Source organism: Perna viridis, chromosome 12, assembly GCF_037379345.1.
Source record: "Perna viridis isolate PV_CMFRI_1.1 ecotype Kerala chromosome 12, ASM3737934v1, whole genome shotgun sequence".
Classification (NCBI taxonomy): Eukaryota; Metazoa; Mollusca; class Bivalvia; order Mytilida; family Mytilidae; genus Perna; species Perna viridis.
The window spans coordinates 22,717,145-22,738,361 of NC_142456.1; the positions used below are offsets into that span (position 1 = coordinate 22,717,145).

At 31.9% G+C, this 21,217-nt stretch overlaps 1 protein-coding gene across 1 annotated transcript; it reads right to left on the minus strand.

Moving 5' to 3' along the window:
• Positions 1–21,122, minus strand: LOC148601721 (E3 ubiquitin-protein ligase MIB2-like). The gene is made up of 18 exons (XM_088556059.1): positions 21,036–21,122; positions 19,387–19,626; positions 17,912–18,083; positions 17,400–17,515; positions 16,127–16,321; positions 15,637–15,776; positions 15,075–15,185; positions 14,226–14,345; positions 13,284–13,449; positions 12,489–12,622; positions 11,945–12,093; positions 11,217–11,373; positions 10,134–10,288; positions 9,412–9,538; positions 7,359–7,568; positions 5,394–5,569; positions 3,828–4,018; positions 1–2,792 (listed from the first exon to the last, which is right to left on the minus strand). The coding sequence occupies exons 2-18, from the start codon at positions 19,610–19,612 to the stop codon at positions 2,551–2,553; spliced, it is 2,787 nt and encodes a 928-aa protein (XP_088412185.1). The 5' UTR covers positions 19,613–19,626; positions 21,036–21,122; the 3' UTR covers positions 1–2,550.
• Between the last annotated feature and the right edge of the window lie 95 nt (positions 21,123–21,217).

Sequence of the window (21,217 nt, forward strand, 5' to 3'; positions counted from 1 at the left end):
AAAATAAAAATATGTAGGCTTTCCAACCATGTATCACATTTTGTAGGATTCTTATGTGGAGTGCTACATAAAAAATCAGGAAGAGGGAAATGTTTGAACATTTTAACAAATATATGAGTTGATTATAAATGTAACTTACAATTATACCTGACATATTTACTGAACTTAATTAAAACAATAGAAAATGGTGTAAAACATTTTTTTTTATTAAAACGCGTGTACATTCATTTTTAGTGTTCAGAGAATTCTGAATTTAATAAGGTGAAAATATTTTATCTTATGATTGTGTCAATAACTCATCAAAACAAACATTGAAATAAGGTTGTACTGCTAAAATGACTGGCCAACTCAATGAAAATGCCTTTAAAATACCTAAAAACATAATAAAATATATACCAATAAATCAGCTAGAATTACTTAATCTGCCCATTCATAGATGGAACAAATAACAAAAGCAATAAATAGTTCACTAATATTTTACATTGATTATCAAATGTACGCTGGTTGTATGTTCAACACAATATACTGCAAAAAAAAAAGACAAAAAAAAGATAGATCAGCAAAAAAGAAAAATACATCAATACAGTTGCAACAGGATTATTCCATTAACTAAAATGAGTGAGAGTAGGTAGGGACTTTCAAAATACCCAAACAGTTAAAAATTAATTTAAAAAAATAAAGATAAACCTATGTCATGTTAAACAAACTCTCCCCAATCCATTTTAATAGAATATTCCTCACAGACATTACAAAAAACACAAATAATAAGAATTGTACAATAAATACAAGAAAAAAACTAATGCAATTTAAACTACTGTAAAAGTACAACTGTTCATGGCGTACCAACTTTCGTGGTTTTCGTGGGAAGGCCAAACAACGAAATTTGATTCCCAATGAAAAAGGATACTTTCTTTATGTGTATACTAAAAATCTCAAAACCATGAATTCATAAACCCACAAACTTGTGTTTCTTCCCAAATCCACGAAAATTTATATCCACAAATAAAAGTAATTTCACAGTAATTAAAAATAGAACATCCCATATGATTGAATGCACTATAGTGAAATCTATTTTTATTTCTGAGGAATAGGGTGCAGTATCATTAGGTTAATTAATCTAGATCATGCAATTATCACAATACCAGTAAATGTTAATACTGTAAACGTATTAATTTTCATGGATTCTATCAAGCGAACATACTTATCAATATCTCAATTTCAAAAGAATTTTTAGCGTTATATAACGTTAAAATCAATATCACTGATATTATTTTTCGTGGTTTTCTGTCCACCGCAAAAATAGCTATGTTTACAGTTATTATAGATAATTTTTGCCTGACTGATTTGGTTAGAAAGAAGATTTAAAACATGTTTTCATATCTATTCATACAAATTTGTTCAATCTTTGGTATAACAAATAAGGCGTTAATTACCAGGTATAAACAAACAGTAATAAGAAAATTATAAATACAACTTATTCAATATATTTCAAAATGTGCATTTGCATGATGTGAAGAGCATGGCCTGTAAGATATTTTCAAATACAAAGGATAAATATTTCATCCAATGGACAACAATACATCAAAATCAGTAGATAATATTCCCTCAGCAAACTAGAAACGTGTCTGAACAATAGTGGTTCAGGTAATACAGGTTTCACTGAGTATCCATGACAACCAAATATACCTCTTCTGTAAGTAAATTGAGGTCAAAGGTGAAGTAAAGCTACACACTAAAAACAATTGATAACATAAGATGATGTAATAACAATAATATAATGAAAGACTACCTAATATCAGACATAAATCCTGCATAAGGCGATGAACAATACTGCTTAATACTTTATTCTTAGTTCGCTTCCTGATTCTACTGTAAGGAGGAGGGGGTATATTAAGTCACAAAAAATGATCCACATGTTCTTACTGGAACATAGAACATCACAACCTTCTGTTATTGAAACAAAGTGGATTCACAGAGAAATCTGTCTTTTCACACATCAAGGTCCAGTTTTATAAAGAATCTCAAAATAAATTTTCCTCAATTCAAATTTCAACAAATCAAATTACTTGAAATTGAAGATATGAGGAAAACTCATGGATCTGAGGAAAATCACAATTTGAGATGCTTTATGAAACCCTGAGTATTAACATAAACCTGTATAATCTGACACTTTACATTGTATTCCAACCTGTGTTAATCAACCTGTCATATCCCACAAAATATTCTAGTGTGTAAGATTAATCAGCTTTGATTATAACTATAAAACATAAAAAATTAATTGGTTTTTAATTGATATTAGCACTTTTTAAAAAATTATAAATTGACAAAATTAGATTTTTATTTCTTTATGATACACTTTTAAGTAGTAAAAGACAATAAAAGTAAAAAAAAAATAATTAAATTGTGATATAAACACAACTGATCAGATTTTGTTATTAGCACTTTAGTGCTTAACTGACAAGTCTACAACTTTACATCAAAAGAACAAAGACCAGATTCAGAAAGCAAACTAAGAATAATTTTCCAACTCCTGAAAGACCCCTATCATGATCATGCATTGTACAATAGAATCTTCTTCGTAACAGGTTTACGGCACATGTGGCAAGTTTTTAAGGAATCTCCACAAGTGTTACAGACAGTATGGCCACACAGAAAAGCCATATTTCTTCGTCTTTCCATACATATTGAGCACATATAGTTCTCTTCCAGATCCTGTAGCTTTTTTTGGAGCAGATTTGCCTCCATAACTCCTGCAGCAGGATGTTCTCTATTCGCTGTGACCTCTGTTCCATCTATAAATAGAAAAAAATTATGCCTTTAAAGCGTAAAGCTCAAATAAGTAATTGCAAACATAATTGTAAGTATTGATAGAGTAACAGCAATGGCAAATGAAAACTGGAAATACAGTTTAGCAGGAAATTTTCGCGATGTTCTAATTTTCCCTATATCAGCAAGGTTTTTGGAATCACAAAAATTAAAGCTTGCAAAATATAAGTTCAGATATTTTACATACATTTGTATATTTCCAATTCATTGATTCAGGTAACACTAAAAATACTCTACTAACATTTTAAGTCCTATGGAAAGCATAAATACCATATGATTTGAATTTATTTTTTTATGAATTAGTTCATTAATCCTAGACATATATTTTTCATGTTGGTCCTTAAAATATGACAAAAATGTTTTTCAGGTGTTATACAGAACATATGAAAATATATAATAAAAATATGATAAACATGTTTTTCAGGTATTATACAGAACAAATGAAAAACAAACAAACATGTTTTCAGGTGTTATACAGAACATATGAAAAACATGATTTCAGGTGTTATACAGAACATATGACAAACATGATTTCAGGTGTTATACAGAACATATGCATTAAAATCTTGCTGCAAACAGTGTAGTGTACTGATGACAGCATTTAATACTTACATAGGTGTCTCAAGCGACCAAAATAAAGATGGAGATAGTTTTCTATATTGGAAACTGATACTCCATAATTGTTAATTAGGTCATGGTGTTGACTATTTAATTTTTAAAAGGACAACCCTAATTTGTTAAAACATGACTATTATCTGAGTAGCGTTTGTTTAAGCTGCAAGGGCCTATCAGGAAAATTGCTAAAATGCCTAAAATTTTATACCAAAACAATGTTGTGAGAAAAAAACTGCTTTACTTGTGCAGTCTGAATGTAATTACATGTACAAAAGAATGGATAGTTCAAGCCAATGCACTTATCATAAAGGTAAGTTGAAATAATATTATTCATTTTGAGATTCAGGTCAAAAACTAGAGAAATAAACATCAAATGTAGATCATACCTGGACAAGTTTTTGAATCAATTGTTTCTTTACACTGTAAGCATTTCTTCATCTTCTGACAGCAGTCATAACATGCAATAGTATGTCCACACGGTGAGAACTTGATACATGCCATGTTCTCAGAACAAACCATACACTCCTGTACCAAAGTATCCACCTTACAGGAGAGCTGTGTCTCTGATTTAGCACCTCTGTAATAAATAATGATATAGCCATTAGAAAGGCGTGCATAAGATACAGCAGTTAAAATAAAATGTATCCATCTTACAGGAGAGCTGTGTCGCTGATTTAGCACCTCTGTTATAAATAATGATAAAGCCATTAGAAAGATATAAGATACAGCAGTATAAATAAAATGCTGCACAGTGCTCAGCTTGATATGACTACAGAGTCGAACCCTAAACAGTTGGGGCAAGTACAGACACACCATTCAAACTAGATACAGCTTAAAAAATTTGATTGCAATAAGACATTTGTCACAAGATAAAAATTCGACCAGAATCAAAGTTGACCCTTTTAGGCCCCATATTCTTAAATGATACAATTCACAACCTCCAAAATCTATCCCAACCTCCCTTATGTGATATGACACTATTCGGTATAACTTCATAGAGAGCTATTCCCTTTTACTCCAGTTATCATCCAGAAACAGAAAGACTGCTTGTTTCTAGCCCCTTTGTGACCCTTAATTCTTAATCAGCTCAAATCAACCCCCAAAATCAATCCCAGACTTCCCTTTGTGCTATCACATCATGTAGTACTATTTAAAAGAGGTCTATTGATTCATAGTCAAGTTATTGTCCAGACATCAGAAAAATGTTTGTTTCTAGCCCCTTTTTGGTCCTTAGTTTAAATGGCTCCAATCTTGACCCCAAAATCAATCCTAGTAAGACCATAGTGGTGAAACAATATTTTAGACATCCACAACAAAAAATTATTTATGACATGCATTTCAAACGTATATTATATTTGAGATTTTTTATCCCAGTAAAATGTAGATAAATAAATCACACAGGTAAGAAAAAGCAATGTGAAAAGATGATCCAGACCTATGACTTTAAAAATCAAGAGGCTTCCAGATCACTATAATCATAGATGTGCCGAATTTAGTCAAATTCTATTGCAGGATGTTGTTTCTAAAGTGTTTGCAAACGTGTCACAGGAGGACAGAAGGAATAGGAGACAATAACTTTACCACATCCCATCATAATTTTATCAGCAAGGGGATGAAAATTTGTTTTCAGAAACTTTTTTCAAGACTGAAAGTGGTATCATTTATTAGCTCATGCATACAGTATACAGTTTATATAACAGATCTGTTAATACAACTTTAAGACAAAGCATAGTATTAGTCATATTTTATTAAAATGAGGCGTAAAATCTTAAAACTTTTTGTCAGTTTTACACTGGTATTTTGGAGAGACTCACAAATCATAGTGCATAATTTGCAGTCAAATTTAGTACATACTACATTGAAATCATAGGGGTAAACAGGTCTGTTATAAGAACTAAGTTAAAGGGTGTCAATTGTCACTGGTGTTGCTGACCACTATCAACAGAACTTACTGTGCAGTAGTAAACTGTTTAACTAGTTCCTCTACTTTAGAATCACCACAGACTTCTAGTGGGGTTTTTCCTTGGTTGTTTTTCTGAACCAAACTGGCTCCCTGTTGAGCAAGGTAACAGGCTATGGCAGCTCCCATCTGATCTTCATCATCAGACATACCCAACTGGTTGCAGATCTAGAAAAAAAACCAACAAGTTATTTCTCTGCTATAAAGAAACACTTCCAAATACTGCAGTTAAGTATGGTTCTTTCCAAAAAAGAACTAGGCAGGGGAAGATTCATTATACCTCAAAATAATCAATGAAACTGTTCAAATACATTTGTTATGTCCTAAAACAACTCTTCCTATGATAATTTCCTCGAATCTGTTACAGTGTAAATATCTTTAAAAAAATTTTTGACTGATTACAAGTGTAAAAATTTAGCCGGGATTTTTTCTCATTTTTTTTCTGTTATAGAATTTTACATTTTAAATTACCATTCAGATGGTTATGCAAAATAAGAGGTCACAATGCATTATCTGATTAATGTCTGCAAATTTCATCGAATTCCACTCAGTGGTTTTGGAAGAATTGTGATTGGATATGGGGATTGACAGTTAAACAAACTTAACAAACTGATGGAAGCATGAAAACTATAAACCTTCCACTTTTAAGTGTGGAATATAATAAAAATTGTTTTGTTAAGTTTATCCTGTAACAAGATTTATGGTTATGGGTATGGTATGGGTTTTGCCCATCATCGAAGACAGTGTGGTGATCTATATAAGTTAAATTGTTCACTGCTTGACTTTAGGTGGATCACTGTCTCTTAGCAATCATACCAAATCTTCATGGTTGAAAAATGTTTTTCATTAAAATACTGAAAATATTTTCAGTAGGGAATTTGAGGGTCATGAAGCAACATGAACCTGCTACAGGGGGTCTTGGGGCAATTCCCCCCTTCCCAAAAAAATTTAAAAATTTAGAAGCCTTCTCCTCTATTCTGAGAGCATTTTTTGGCATATTCAGCACTTTGTCAAGCTTGCCAAAAATGTACTTTTCCATGGAGGTGTTTTGTGACTTTTCATATTTAGGCAGTAAGACCAAGGAAAATTAATTTCCCCTAACATGGAATTTTTTACGACAGAAAGACCCGCCAGCCTGGAAAATTATTTTATTATTTAATTTTAATTTATTGATAAACTTTGGTGGTATTCCACCAGATTTAAGTTTATTTTTTTACTTTTTCATTAGAAACATTCATATGAGTTTAATAATTGCATCTTCAGAAACTGAAACCAAAAATTAAGATTATATTTGTATGCACCTTAAAACTGACCCAGCAGGGTTAGGGGAAACTAACAATTATTTTTATTTGGCCTAAATAAATCAACAATGATGAACATTTCTAGTGAATTTGTATCACCGCCCACCAGTAGACAACACATGTTTCATTTACAGCATGTCACAAAACATAACAGAGTTATTTCCCACTGCTCATTGTTATGAAATTGTCATAAAATATAAACAAACTATGGTAATTAAAGTATTTTACATGTTTTATTTACGCTCAAGATAATTTGTTTTTTTCTAGATAAACAAATCTGCCTTTATCAGGGTAGGAAACTCACTCAAATTCTAGCCAGTCCTGAATACAATTTTTCAATACATTTACTATATAGCTATATAGATTGTTGCTAAAATTAGCCAACCCTGCCAGAAAATAGGCACTCTCGGGCTGGCGGGTAGGCTACTATTTCTGACTCTGCCTTTATAAAAAAAACATCGCAAAAATTAATCTGGATATTGACAAAATGTTATTTCTGTGTGAAAAATATGGACCTCATCCCTCCCTCCTAAAAAAAAAATCTTCGGATTTACATGCATCTCAAAAACTGCCTGGGGCCTTTGAAAAAAATTGAAATCCATCAAAATACAGAAAACATTCACCCATGCATTTTCTATTTTTATATTAGTACTTACTGCTTCTAACATTGGTGTAGCTTCTCGTTCCTGAGGAACTGACTGTCTCATTAATGCTACATGCAGACAAGTGTCACCATCTTCATCTTTGACATTGATATCAGCACCACGTGTAACCAGTAATTCAATGATTGATGTGTGACCTTGAGAAACAGCCAATAATAATGGCGTCTGTTGTCGGTTGTTTCTGATCTCAATATCAGCTTGACCCTGTGAAGGATATATTATTTGTATAAAGTGTGAATTTTATTATCATAATTTGTTCATGCATGCACTGCCAGTTTTAAGATTTCATTGTTTTTATTTCCCAATGATATATTTGGCAGCTGTATTGGAATGAAGATAAGGCAATACAAAAATATATGTCTGTTTACAGTTACCATGCCAACCCTGGGTAACCAACCCTATTTCCCTCTGACCCTAAACCATTTTATCATCAAACTGCAAGTGTAAAAATAGAAATCTATGATTTCCATTTAAAAACAAAAGTACAATTCAGGTATGTCATTCCAACATTTTATTTTCATGACCTAACTATTGCAGTTGAAAATCTGTGGTCATTAAGTGTCAGTCCCTATAAGAATCAGGCAGTGGGTGAAACATCAGGATCAAGAAAAACAGACAAGATTTTCCTTAACATGCTGGACCATTGAGTTAAAGTTTCATTGAAATGCACTCAATATGAACATTTCATGGGCAGATAACTCTGTCAAAAACCTCATTTTTCTAAGCTTCTATTGAAAATTTTCTGTGCAAAACCAGTGATACAGAGATCAAATAATAGCATTTTATTACATTGTCTAATTTTTCCCATATTGTTTGTCTGATTCTTACAAACACTTACACTTAAAAATGATTTGATGCCATCCAAATACAATAGTTTTCTGTTTATTGTACTAAAAACTGATTAAATCTGGCAATTCTAATTTTATGTAAGGTTTTTCTACTTAAAATACAATAATTTGTCTTTCTGCCAAAAAAAAAAAATGTTTAAAATAAAGGAGGGGACTGAACACTTATATACAAGTAATTCCTATGTATCAAGGAAAAAAAGATAAAAATACAGTGATATTTTAAATCAAGTTAAGTCATATTGGACAACTAATCCATAAAGATTAGACTAAGAAAACTATGGTTCACTTTCCAATTATATGGCTTTTCCAAACATTTCTTTTTTTTTTAAATACTGTAAAAGTACCTATATATCTTGGATATCAATTTTCATGGATTACAGACTAATTGCTGGTTCTTGAATTCTAAAATTTGTGGTATGACATTTACCACAGTACAAATAAACTGAAAATATGTATTTCGTTGGGAATTTAATTTCGTGCTTCGAGTCGACCACGAAATCCACAAAAATTGGTACCCCACAAATATAAGTATTTTCACAGTACATGTAATTCATTATTAGTTTGAATTCTTGAAATAGAAGTCATGTCAAAGGACTTGCACTTGAAATAATTATATAAAAGCAGCATCTTCCAATATTCAAACCTTGTAAAACTATCAATATCACAGAATATACATGTACATTCAGGATAAAAATGGACTATTTAATCACCGAACAAAACTGCCCTTAAAATGGTTGCATTTTAGTGCATTTTCGGTGATTAAGAGATACTAAGACACCGTAGAATATTACAATGTATATCTAAATGTTCTTTACTGTATAACAAATAAAATAAACACAACTTTCTCGATTCAATCTCCAACATGGGCTTTGCGAAATGAGTTTGAAGTTGCAAATTTTCACATATTTAAACTATTAATTAATTGTACTAAAATTGTATAACATGGAATCGTTTCCGGACAATTTGTCTAGTTTCCGGACTGTGTTATGAACAGAGACACATGTAAAGTATCAAGTCTACCTTACATTTTGATGAAAAGACTTAAAGTTTTGAGATTTATTTTTGTACATACAAAAATCATAAATATTTTTTTTTGTTGCATTTGTCTTTATATGCTTGGACTTCAAATAAAACGTTAAAGATTTAACCCTAAAACAGGGATTCTCAAACAAAAAATGTGACTCGGACATCTTACTTACCTGAGACAACAGGACATTAGTAACATCCTTATGTCCATTCAGAGCAGCTAAGTGTAAAGCTGAGAAACCATCATCTTTCTTTATATCCACTATTTGTCTACACTTCAACAAAATCTTCTCTGTTGCCCTAGAAGGTAAGCAAAACATCAGGATCATTTACTGTAAGTTTAAATAATGCTTAGTTTTTGTAATAGATTACATAGATAAAAAATGCCAATATTGTAATTTTTCAAACAGAATTTTACTAAAACTTCTCCTTGTCATCAATGTCTAGATTAGGCCATGCTAATCCTGCCCTTTTTTATTGGTTTTATAAGTGCCCTACGTTTTCCCTTAAAATATGTTAATGCTCTCATGTTTTGCCTTCAAATTTAACTCTTTTGTACTAAGTGCCATATTTTTACCTGAATTACCCAGCTCTTTACAAAAGCCACAGGGGACAATGTAATGTAACATGGGGTTTGTATATTGACGTTATTTGTAATAAGTAATGTTATTCTATAAAAGTATCATCTGAATATAGCTGAAATATTGCTGCTCGGACGTTAAACCCCAACAATCAATCTAGAAAAGTATTTTCAAGAGTACAAAATTATCAGATTGAAGTCCAGATTAGTACCTATCTAAATGACAAGACTATTGCAAACTGTTGAGATTAAAACAAGTGATCTTTGGGTATAAAAAATGTTTCTCAAAAGTAATAGCCTTCTCAGTTTCCTTACAAGCTATTTCCTTTCAGTGCAGCATGGTGCAGCACATTAAATCCTCGCTTATTCCGTAGTGTAAAATCAATTCCATTTTGGTTGACTAGCATATCAATGATCTGTCTGTTTTCCTTTCCAATAGCATCATGCAGTGCTGTATCACCATACGAGTCCTGCAAGTACAATATTGAATATAAAACAGAAATATAAGTATAGAAGTATTACAAATGTATTGTTTGTGTGGTATCAAATTCATGTTTCTTATGGGTTAGCAAAGATCCAAATTAACAGAGAGTATTCAAGTACTTGAGTATCACTCTAAAGTTCCAAAGATCTAATGGGTTATGTAAGTCTCGTTACATGACTCCATGATTTCACGATAATGGGCTCTTGTCTACCATTCAAATGCATGGAGATTCATCATTAACATAGTGTTAAGTTCAGTATTAAAAGCAAAACATCTTTTCGTTTAGAAATACCAATAAAAAATGATAAATATCTAGTTTGATATGATACAAATGTTACGAAAGGCATAAAATAGAAGATTTTGTATTGTAATGCAGTGTTTTGAAATCCTGGAAGTAAACAATAAAATGCAGATCTGTCTTTAGATTTCAATACATTATACATCGAAAATTCAAAAGGAAAACGAAACTAGAACAAAACCTACAAACCCTATACATGCCCTCAAATACTCTTGTTATCTTATTTTACCATAATAATGATAATTTAAATATGGACAGTTCATCAAAATGACAATGAAATAACAGTATGTAATGCTTAGACAAACACAAGCCCTTATATACATCTGCTTAAATGCAAATTCTTTATTTTTGTGCAGTCAATATTTTTGTGAAATTTGTAAATTGATGGGGACTTGAAATTTCATTTGCTTAATAATTTCAACTCAGCAACAATTACAAGACAAACCCTTATATACATCTACTTAAGGAGGTAGACCTAGGGTAAGGGACACAACCCTTACAAAATCATTGGAATGTTTGTATTCAGCATTTAACATCAATATCATGTAAGCATCAAAGTAACATGGACAGATTTTATTCTGTTCCAAATTGTATACCAGAAAACAATCTTCCTTACCTGTATATTCACATTACATTTATATCGCAGCAATATTTTAACACATTCTAAATGTTGTTTATTCACAGCTACATGGAGAGAACTACAGCCACCATTATTGAGGGAGTTTATCTTAGCTTTCCTCTTCAATAACAATTCCATAACATCTGCTTGGTTCCTATTGAAAAGAATTTTGTTGTTTAAAGTACAGATAGTAACATGTAAGTATTAAATTTGCCAAACTTACCAGTAAAACTACTATGCTATATGTAATCATATGTTAAAAAATGGAGCCCGAATGACTCCAGTTTGACCGAGTAAACTTAAATGGTAGATCCTCATCCAACCTCCACGAAAAAATATGGGGAGGGTGGGAGGATTTTATTTTTTTTTTGTATTTCTTACCAGATGTTTGATAGCCTAATTTTAGCAATTTGTAGTATTGATATGTTCTAAATCCATAGCCACATCAGTTTCAGAGAAGAAACACTGTTTTAGTCACCATAAAATGAAAGATTTGTGTGTTATAGTATCTCAATACTAGAACCAGAAGCTGAGACACCACCATCTTCCTTTATATCCACTATTTGTCTACACTTCAACAAAATCTTCTCTGTTCCCTATCATACAAAACATATGAAATTTGTATCTTCAATCTGAGAGTAGCTACATCCACATAGTACCTCTGACAAACTGACAAGAGACAATTAATACATATCAGTGGGGACAATGAGGTATCAGAGACTAACCCAAAGGCAGAGTAATGCAGTGCTGTATCTCCATCGTCATCCTGTAACTCTAGATCAGCTCCTGCCTCCAGCAGGATGTGTACAATGTCCTTATGTCCCTGGTGACAGGCCACTTGTAGGGCAGTTTTACCAGCACTTTTTAGATCTACCTAATAAACAAAAATTTTTAATTTATGATGTGGTGAATGGGATTAGAGAGAGCCACGAGTCATATATTACATCCCAGCTGAAAATGACCCATTTAAATCTAAATGTTTTTACATAGAATGAAAACAATTGTCTTTTGAATTTCTGACTTATATACAATATGTAAACCTGAATCATTCTCAAAATTGACAGCAGGTTATTAAGATAAAAAACAATAACATTCTCAACTTAAACAAATAAGATTTAACAATGAAAAATGTATCATTTTCTCTATATCATTGCAATAATTAAAATAGATTTTATTTTTATTATTGTCACTAACGATTTTCCTTAACCAATTTATTTCTATTCGTGACAATCCACACAAAATGTATTAATGAACAGAACATAAACTAACTTTGTCAGCATATTTGGTAACAATTTCCTTTACAATGTCTGCATGTCCCTGTGCTGACTCTCTAACCAATCTATCAGGTCCTGTCTCTACCGACTTGTTGTCCATCAACTGATCAAGCAGTGTTATCATTGAGGCTAAAAAAAACAAGGAAGTTGTGGTCTATTGATATTTGTATTGAAAAGCAGGGAGCAGAAAAGCGTAGGATAAATTTAAATCATCAAACATAAGTCAAATTTTATATAGTAATAGAAAAGGGTGGATCAAGTAGCTGATCCAGGTTTTTTTTTGTTTGTTTGCACAAAGGTGAATGAAAATGAATGCCATTACTTTCTTCTATGTTCCCTATATGGGATACTATCTTTGTTGTTTACAAACTGAATATGAATACCATTACTTACTATGTTCCCCATCTAGGATAGGATCTGTGATGTTTACAGACTGAAGATGAATACCATCACTTACTACTATGTTCCCTATCTGGGATAGGATCTGTGATGTATACAGACTGTAGATGAACACCATCACTTAGTACTATGTTCTATCTGGGATACAATCTGTGTTGCTTACAGACTGAAGATGAACACTGTTACTTACTACTATGTTCCCTATCTGGGATACAATCTGAGTTGTTTACAGATTGAAGATGAATACCATCATTTCGTACTGTGTTCCCTATCTGGGATACAATCTGTGTTGCTTACAGACTGAAGATGAACACCATCACTTACTACTATGTTCCCTATCTGGGATACAATCTGTGTTGTTTACAGACTGAAGATGAACACCATTACTTACTACTATGTTCCCTATCAGGGATACGATCTGTGTTGTTTACATCAGGTTCCTCTGTTGGTATTAATGTACAGCTTGCAGGGTTTAAAGTCCATGTGTTACCACTGACAGTAACTCTAAGATCACCATCTGGGTAGATTTGTATCACTCTACCCACTTTTCCCAATATCTAAAAAGAAAAAAAAGTTAAGTGACCTTTTTAATCTTATATGACACTAAATAAGTTATTAGATGCCTATTAAATTATGGATCATCTTTTCAACAACAAAAAATTAAGGTGTAAGTTCATCAATTAAACCTTAATTTACTGTCAAAAAAACATTTAACAACTGTGAAATTCTTATATCATTTAAGAATTGGCTATGATAAAAATTGTGTCTATTGAAAAATAACATAAATTTTCCATGTGCATATTGTTTATACTGCACGAAGTGCAAAACATGAAAAAAGTAGCTCTGAATTTAACTGAATAGGGGCATGTCAATATTTTTTATCCATTGAGATATAACAAATTTTTTTAACCAATCAGATTACAGTATTTATCTCAAATTAATCTATATAAGGATAATTCTAAGCTGTGAAACTTTTTTTCTACGGTTTTGTATCCATTAACCATGCATTTTTGAAAGTTACGGTGAAAAATTAAATGTAACTCAATGAAATTTCAGTTTTTGTGACCTATGATTTAAAGAAGTAACATATTTTTCTCACTTTGGAGACAAAAGTATTCCTCAGAAACCCTCACATAAGATATTATTGTGCTTTAACTCGGCAGAGCCTTGTAAGATAACTTGAAATCTTACCTTTGGATGTCTCAGATTTCACCATCTTACACTCTCAGAGATGTTAGATTCTTATTACATATATCTCAGATCGGAAAGATAATAAAAGGGTATCTTAACAAAAGCCTAAAGTGAAGTCAAAATGAAATTAAACATATCTTACAGCTTTCATGTTATCTGTCCACTCTCCATGACCTTTCTGTTTCTCTTTCACTTGGTGAATATTGTCAGATATTCTTACTGCATCATTTACTTTGAATTCAGCGGTTTTCGATGTATGGACCTAAAATATACAAGATTAATAAACAAGTATGCACCATTACAAGTTTTTTTTTCTTTCTGAAAATCAAATCCCTCAAAGCTTTTATAGAGACACAGCATCAGTGACATCCTATATATGTAGATGCTCAAAATTGTTCAGTCGAAAGTTACATAGAATGGAAATGATGTATGGAGGTAGGAAGGGAGTGTTTAAACTTATGACGCACGACTTGTGTATAGGAAATATTGCATATTTACATTGGTTGAGACATAAGCGATTTAATAACATCATCACATAATAGCATTGTATCTTAAATTAAGTACAACTAGCTCTGTCCTTCATAGGGAAAGCCTAAAATCATATCAGTAACTGACCAGTAACTGACATCTTAAACATATCAAACAAGCAACAGGATGCTTACCCTACCAGTGCACCTGATCCATGCTCCCAGTTTTTAGTGGAGTTGAGTTGCTTATTAACTTTTGTTGCTTTGTACATATTATTTTGGTTATTTTATGTTCTTTGTTGTGTGTGTCTGTTTTCCAAGTCCCTGTCTTTTCCCTGGATTACACTCGTTTGATTTCGAACCAGAATCTTGGTTCCCTTGATTACTCTTTAATTTAGGGTGGGGCACAAAAAATTTTTAAGAATGATAATATTTGTCCTTACAAGATTGATGATAACTTATATTTTAAAAATTGAATCATGGAAAAAGTCGTACTTATAACTGTAGTTATTTTTTACACATACCTTTGTCAAAGCACCGGGATGAAATGTCCATCTATTAGAACAACCTTCATACTGAACTCTGACATCCCCTCTATCAGTTATCCTGTGTACCATACCAACTTGTCCAATATACTGTAATTAACAAACAATAAATATGAGTTATACTTCTCATATCTATCTGCTTGGTGTCCATATAGAACACAAGTAACATGTAGGAAAGACAAAAATCCTTCCACCAATAGAAACGAGATACGATTCAATGTTTGAACCTTTTTACAAAATTTTAAAAAGATAAACCAACTAACATTCATGCTATAGAACGAAAACTGCAGACTTCTAGACAATGACAGTGCCATACCATTATACAATATTTTGCGGTTGTACAAAAATGAACAAAAACATTAGTCAAATTTACCAATAGTAATGATAATAATGCAATTTACCTGGTTAAATTCAATACCAGTAACATTCTAAGATGAAATGACTACCAGCAAGTGTCACAGTTTTTTTTTTTAATGTCTCACTTATACCTTATCAGAAGATAACCTAACAATACTGTTTCATAACGAATTATTATTCTTACATCAGCCATCCTTGGGTTCCAGCCACCATGTCCATCCTGCATGGCTTTTAAGATGTCAGAATCTAAATCTACTCTGACTTTTTCTCCAACTTTAAATGGACAGGCTACTCCTGACTGAGCAACTGAATCTGAAAACTCACCTACAAAGGATTGAGTTTATTAATTACATTGAGAAAGAAATAAAATCACTAACTCCGTTTTCTCCTCCAAGTAAACACTGTTTTTGATCTTCCACAAGAGTATATTTTAAACAGGAGTAGACCTAAATGTACAATGAAAGTGACATACATGTAAAGGCTATAGCATAAAAAAACTCAACTGAAATTCTTGACTTTTTAAATATGCAAGTATTTCTTCCCCTCTGATCATAATCTTGCTTCACACACATTTTTATTATTTTTAAGAATCTTTATTTGATAATATTTTTGTTTATTTCCAACAGCTTGGTCCTTAACAGTACACATGTACTAGACTTTTTTAATTTTCATACCTAAAACAGGAAGATGTTCTTTGTAATAATAAGTTCCATGTCCAGCTGTGACATACTTTAGATCAACCTTCCCTTTATGACCTACACGGTACACATTAGTAGATCCTGAAATCCACTGGACATTAGCTACACTCCTCCCCGATTCAGAATCCCAACCTCGTATCTCTGTAATCTTTCCTATCTTCCCTTCACCTCCTGTTATTGGAAAGATATAAACATAAATGTAATATTCATGGTTATGTATTCTACTAGCCAACCTCAGCAGAATTAAAAATTAATAGGTCAGTGATTGATTTTTAATGGGTAATACTTGCTAAATGCAAGTTAAAATTATATTTTGCCAGTAGGAAATATGTCTAGTTACTAAATGTGCTTGTGGAATTCTATACATATCATAATTTCAGTTCAAAAATAACCGAGAAACTCAGATTTAGAAAGTGTAAATTTTCAGTATTTGCTTAATTTAGCTAGAGAAAAAAATTCTTAAATTCAATCCACATAAACTGAAGTTTTGTACACTGTTTTGTTATTTATTAAAAGATACAGTTTTTAACACTGTCAAGATCTCTTTCACTAAGAGTACAAAGGTTTTGAAATATTTTGTTCCCTAGATCAACAATATAATGTAGGCACACTGTAGCATTTTTCCCCTAGATCAACAATATAATGTAGGCACACTGTAGCATTTTTTCCCCTAGATCAAAAAATATAATGTAGACACACTGTAGCATTTTGTTCCCTAGATCAACAATATAATGTAGACACACTGTAACATTTTGTTCCCTAGATCAACAATATAATGTAGACACACTGTAGCATTTTGTTCCCTAGATCAACAATATAATGTAGGCACACTGTAGCATTTTGTTCCCTAGATCAACAATATAATGTAGGCACACTGCAGCATTTTTTCCCCTAGATCAACAATATAATGTAGACACACTGTAGCATTTTTTCCCTTAGATCAACATAATGTAGGCACACTGTAGCATTTTGTTCCCTAGATCAACAATATAATGTAGGCACACTGTAGCATTTTTTTTTCACCCCAAACTAGAGTAAAAAACATTTTTTTGAAAAAAAGTAAACAATTCTCTAAAAAGGTCATGACAAACTTCTCTTGGAGTCATATCTATGGTAAATTTGATGATCACACAACATTTTTCACAACTATGCATTCCTCATCATTTACCATCTTGACTTTCCCAATATCATTCTGGACCTCTGATCTACAATCTTGATTTCCCCAATCCCAGTCAATTCTCTGACTTACCATCTTGATTTCCCCAATCCCAGTCTGGACCTCTGACTACTTTGGCTCCCTCCAGCAAGCCTTGGGCTTTTACTTTGGTGCTATTTACTACATCCTTTCTTCTGGGCATTTTAACTCTGTAATAGATTTTTGAAACAATAAATTATCCTAAAATACACTTAATTAAGGAACTTTCGTGATATACATGTCTCAACATACTTCCTGTCACTACAGCTGTTCATTCCTATATAAAATAAGGAAAATTAAATTCAGAGAAGACAGGATTCAATTCACAAAGAACAATTACTGCTTATATAACTTAGCATAAAGGATTGGTGGCTGTCACACATGTTAATTTATTTTTATTATTCATATTCTATATAGCCTTGCGATAAGTTGGAAAAATCCAACACAGAATGTTTAGTCAAAGAAAACAAATCAGTAAAATTTATAATTTCCTTAACTGAACACGTTATTAGACAGACATTCCTTTTATCAAAGGGGATTTTAGTTAAAAATTTGCATCTACCTACCCCTTTGAAGAGAAAGTTTCAAGACGTAGAAAGGCATGACCCAAATCATGTTTGTCACTCATATAACAATCAGTACAGAGGTCATAATCTCCACATTTAGTACACTTCCATCTCATTCCAGCTATACCCTGGGTCTGACAGATATCACAGATTATATTGGGATGCTTTACTCCTGAAAGACAAAGTTCATAATGCTAGCAAAATAGTCATCAGTTAGCCTAATGTACAACTTATTTCAATAATCCTTAAGATACACATATTAATGACTTTGCAAATTAAATATAATTAAACGCTTGAGCAGGTAGACCTAGTGATACGTTTGTATTATATTCAATTTCACCAAAGCCTCTCAAGCTTTTGTTTGAAGCAGAATAAAATGAATCCAAGTTAATTAGACGCTTACATAAGATTGATGTAAAATGCTGAATACAAACGTTCCAGTGAGTTGTGTTCCTTACCCTAGGTCTACCTCCTTAAAATCTCATTTTCTATATGTATGTTACTTATTATTTAGTTTAGACAGTACTATCAAATTAATGTAGAGTTTGTTCTTCATTTATGTTGTACACATTGAAGAAGTCTAATACAATCTGTTCCAGGGGTCGCGCTGGGCTTCGCCAATGTCGCAATTTGCTATTTTTTATTTGATCTGGCGACAAAAAATAACCACTTGGCGATTTTCTTGGTGCCTAAGTTTTGTATTTGTATCTTTTTATCATTTAATAACTAATATACATCTAACTTCACTCGCTCAAAATTGGATGACTCGAACACCCTGGATTTCTTGAACACAATTCAAAGTACCAAACTTTTCTCCTATATAATCAACGTAAATAACCTTGGATTTCTAAAACACTCGAACTGACTAATCGGTCTGTTCAGTAATTAATCTTTGAGAATACCCTCACTAACTCAAACACGTTAGCCATTTTGTCAGCTTGGTAATAAAAGGTGTGAAAAACTGAAACCCTATTATTAATCGAAGTGTCATTTTAGTTAATTACAGGTAATATTTAAGTCATCACTAATTAGATAGTTTTTATCTAACATAGTAGTGTACTGATTGAAGCTTGGGAATGCTTTGAAGACGGAATGATGAAAGCATGATAAAAACCTTAATGTCAGCAAATTATTGAACAAGGAACTCGAACTCTGAAAGTTTTTTTAAAAGCAAACACAACATTTTTAATGTCAACAAATCAACATAACCTTCCAAAAACAAATGGAAAATATCCTAGAATTAACAATTACTAACGATAAAGTCGAACAAGGGCCGGCAACAAAAAAATTCTGGAAATCTACAAACTTCAATTTCTTGGACTTCCGGTAACTCAAACACATTTCATTGGTCCCTTGGAGTTCGAGCTACCGAGGATTGACTGTACATGTATTTATATTGTCTAGTGATATACATGTAATTCTATTCTCTTTTATACTAAATACCTCAATGTACATATACTTTCATAACTTCTTACCAACAGGAGCATTGTCCAACACTCGTAAATCATATTTTCCTTGATAACCAACTCTATAGTTTGTCCGAGATCCCGAGTCCCATTGTACAACTACTGTCTTATCTGGAGACGTAGAGCTACCAGGCTTTCCTATTTCTACAACTGTTCCAATGTGACCTTCACCATCATCTTGATTTCCCCATTTCCAATCAGGTCCCCGAGCTACACGTAATCCAACCTCTAACATAGTTGATTAGGAATCTGGAATGCACATGAGATACTTTTAACTTTTTTAATGAAAACTGAATGAAATAACACTGATCAATAACCAAACTTTTGCTTATCTCCATCACGATCATCTACTGCTCTTATTACATGTACCCACTAATACAGCAAGACCAAAAAAATAAATTCGCACTTTTTATGTTATTAAAATTATTTTGGTAATTTATATAGTAGGCACTGCAGATTAAACAGATTAAGCTGTTGCTGTTGACATTGAATTTCAACCAAAGCCACCAGACAATTTTTGTCATAGGTTTCTTTTCTTAATGGTTAGTTTCTATATTATGCTATAAAACATTTGCAGGGAAGAATATTTTAATTTAATTCAAACTAAAACATGTTTAAATGTCACATAATCATTATGTTTATTTCATAACCAAACAGAAAATACAACAGTGTGGGTACAAGAAAGATTTACAAAATTACAAGACTGGTGACATTTTACCTTCAGTAATACAATTTGTCATTTTCATGGCTATACTTTTGTCATAGTTCTGTAAATTCTTATGTTTATAAACACTGTGATCATAATGTTTCACAGACTGAAACATGAATTTTTTTTTAAGGGTATGGTTAATGATTCTTATTTGACTTTCGTCTTGTCTTTAATCCTGTGCCTTGAAATGTTTAATCAGGTGTTCACAGCTTTCTGAAAATGAACTGATTAACAGTTGCATATTTATTTTTAATTAACAATTAGTGGAATCAGCAGGCTGAGCAAAAGATTTCAACATTAAATAAAGGACAACATACATGTACAAGTAAGAATTAAAAAATGTATTTCAAAAACATGGAAGTTGATGTAAAAACCACAAACAACACCAGTAAGAAAAAATGCCAGTTACCAAAAGAAATTGTTGATCTTTGTCACTGCCCCATATGATAATTGCATACACAAACTAATCATTTGTAATGCATTTCTTAGCCTCATAGACATATTCAAATTAATGTAAACCAACAATCCAGTAAATATTAAACACCATTTTCAACTATTTAAGAACTATACATGTTACTGGCAATGGCCAAAACAGAAAACTACCATCTGAAACTGAAAGGTCAATTGTCAATCTTCAAAAAGGTTCAACTAAATTAACTACATACCTTAATGACAAAAATACATTAATGTTAAAACCACTACGTGCAAAATTAAAAAAAATACTCTATTCTCAGTGTATCAAGATGATTGGATAACTTTGTAAATGAGGATGATTATTAATTAAATTGTGGTTTCCGCATTCCGAAATCCATGTCTGGCCTTGTTTGTCATTATAAGTGCCACGACTGAAACTTTTCTAAAAGTTACTTGTATATAAACAATAGAGAACAATTCCGAGAAGCGGAAAAACACTTGAAATAGAGTTATTTTTGTATTAAATACTACCAACTTGTTGATTTAGTGCATCGGGATGCTGACAATCTTGAAAATGTTTCCACCGGAAGTTCTACCTTCATGTTTCTGCAGTAAATATTTGTTGACATTTGACGATTCGAAATTAGAAGTATTTCCAACTTATTGTACACATTAACAAAAGACTGTACATTTACATGACTTTAAAAAAAACTTTGA

Excerpts from the sequence above, each read along its gene's own strand:
- LOC148601721 (XM_088556059.1), bottom strand. The coding sequence starts at position 19,612 with ATGTTAGAGGTTGGATTACGTGTAGCTCGGGGACCTGATTGGAAATGG. Across the intron at positions 9,539-10,133 it reads GCACTGAAAGGAAATAGCTT|GGCAACAGAGAAGATTTTGT; the intron begins GTAAGGAAACTG and ends CTTACCTTCTAG. Across the intron at positions 2,793-3,827 it reads TGATTCAAAAACTTGTCCAG|ATGGAACAGAGGTCACAGCG; the intron begins GTATGATCTACA and ends TTCTATTTATAG.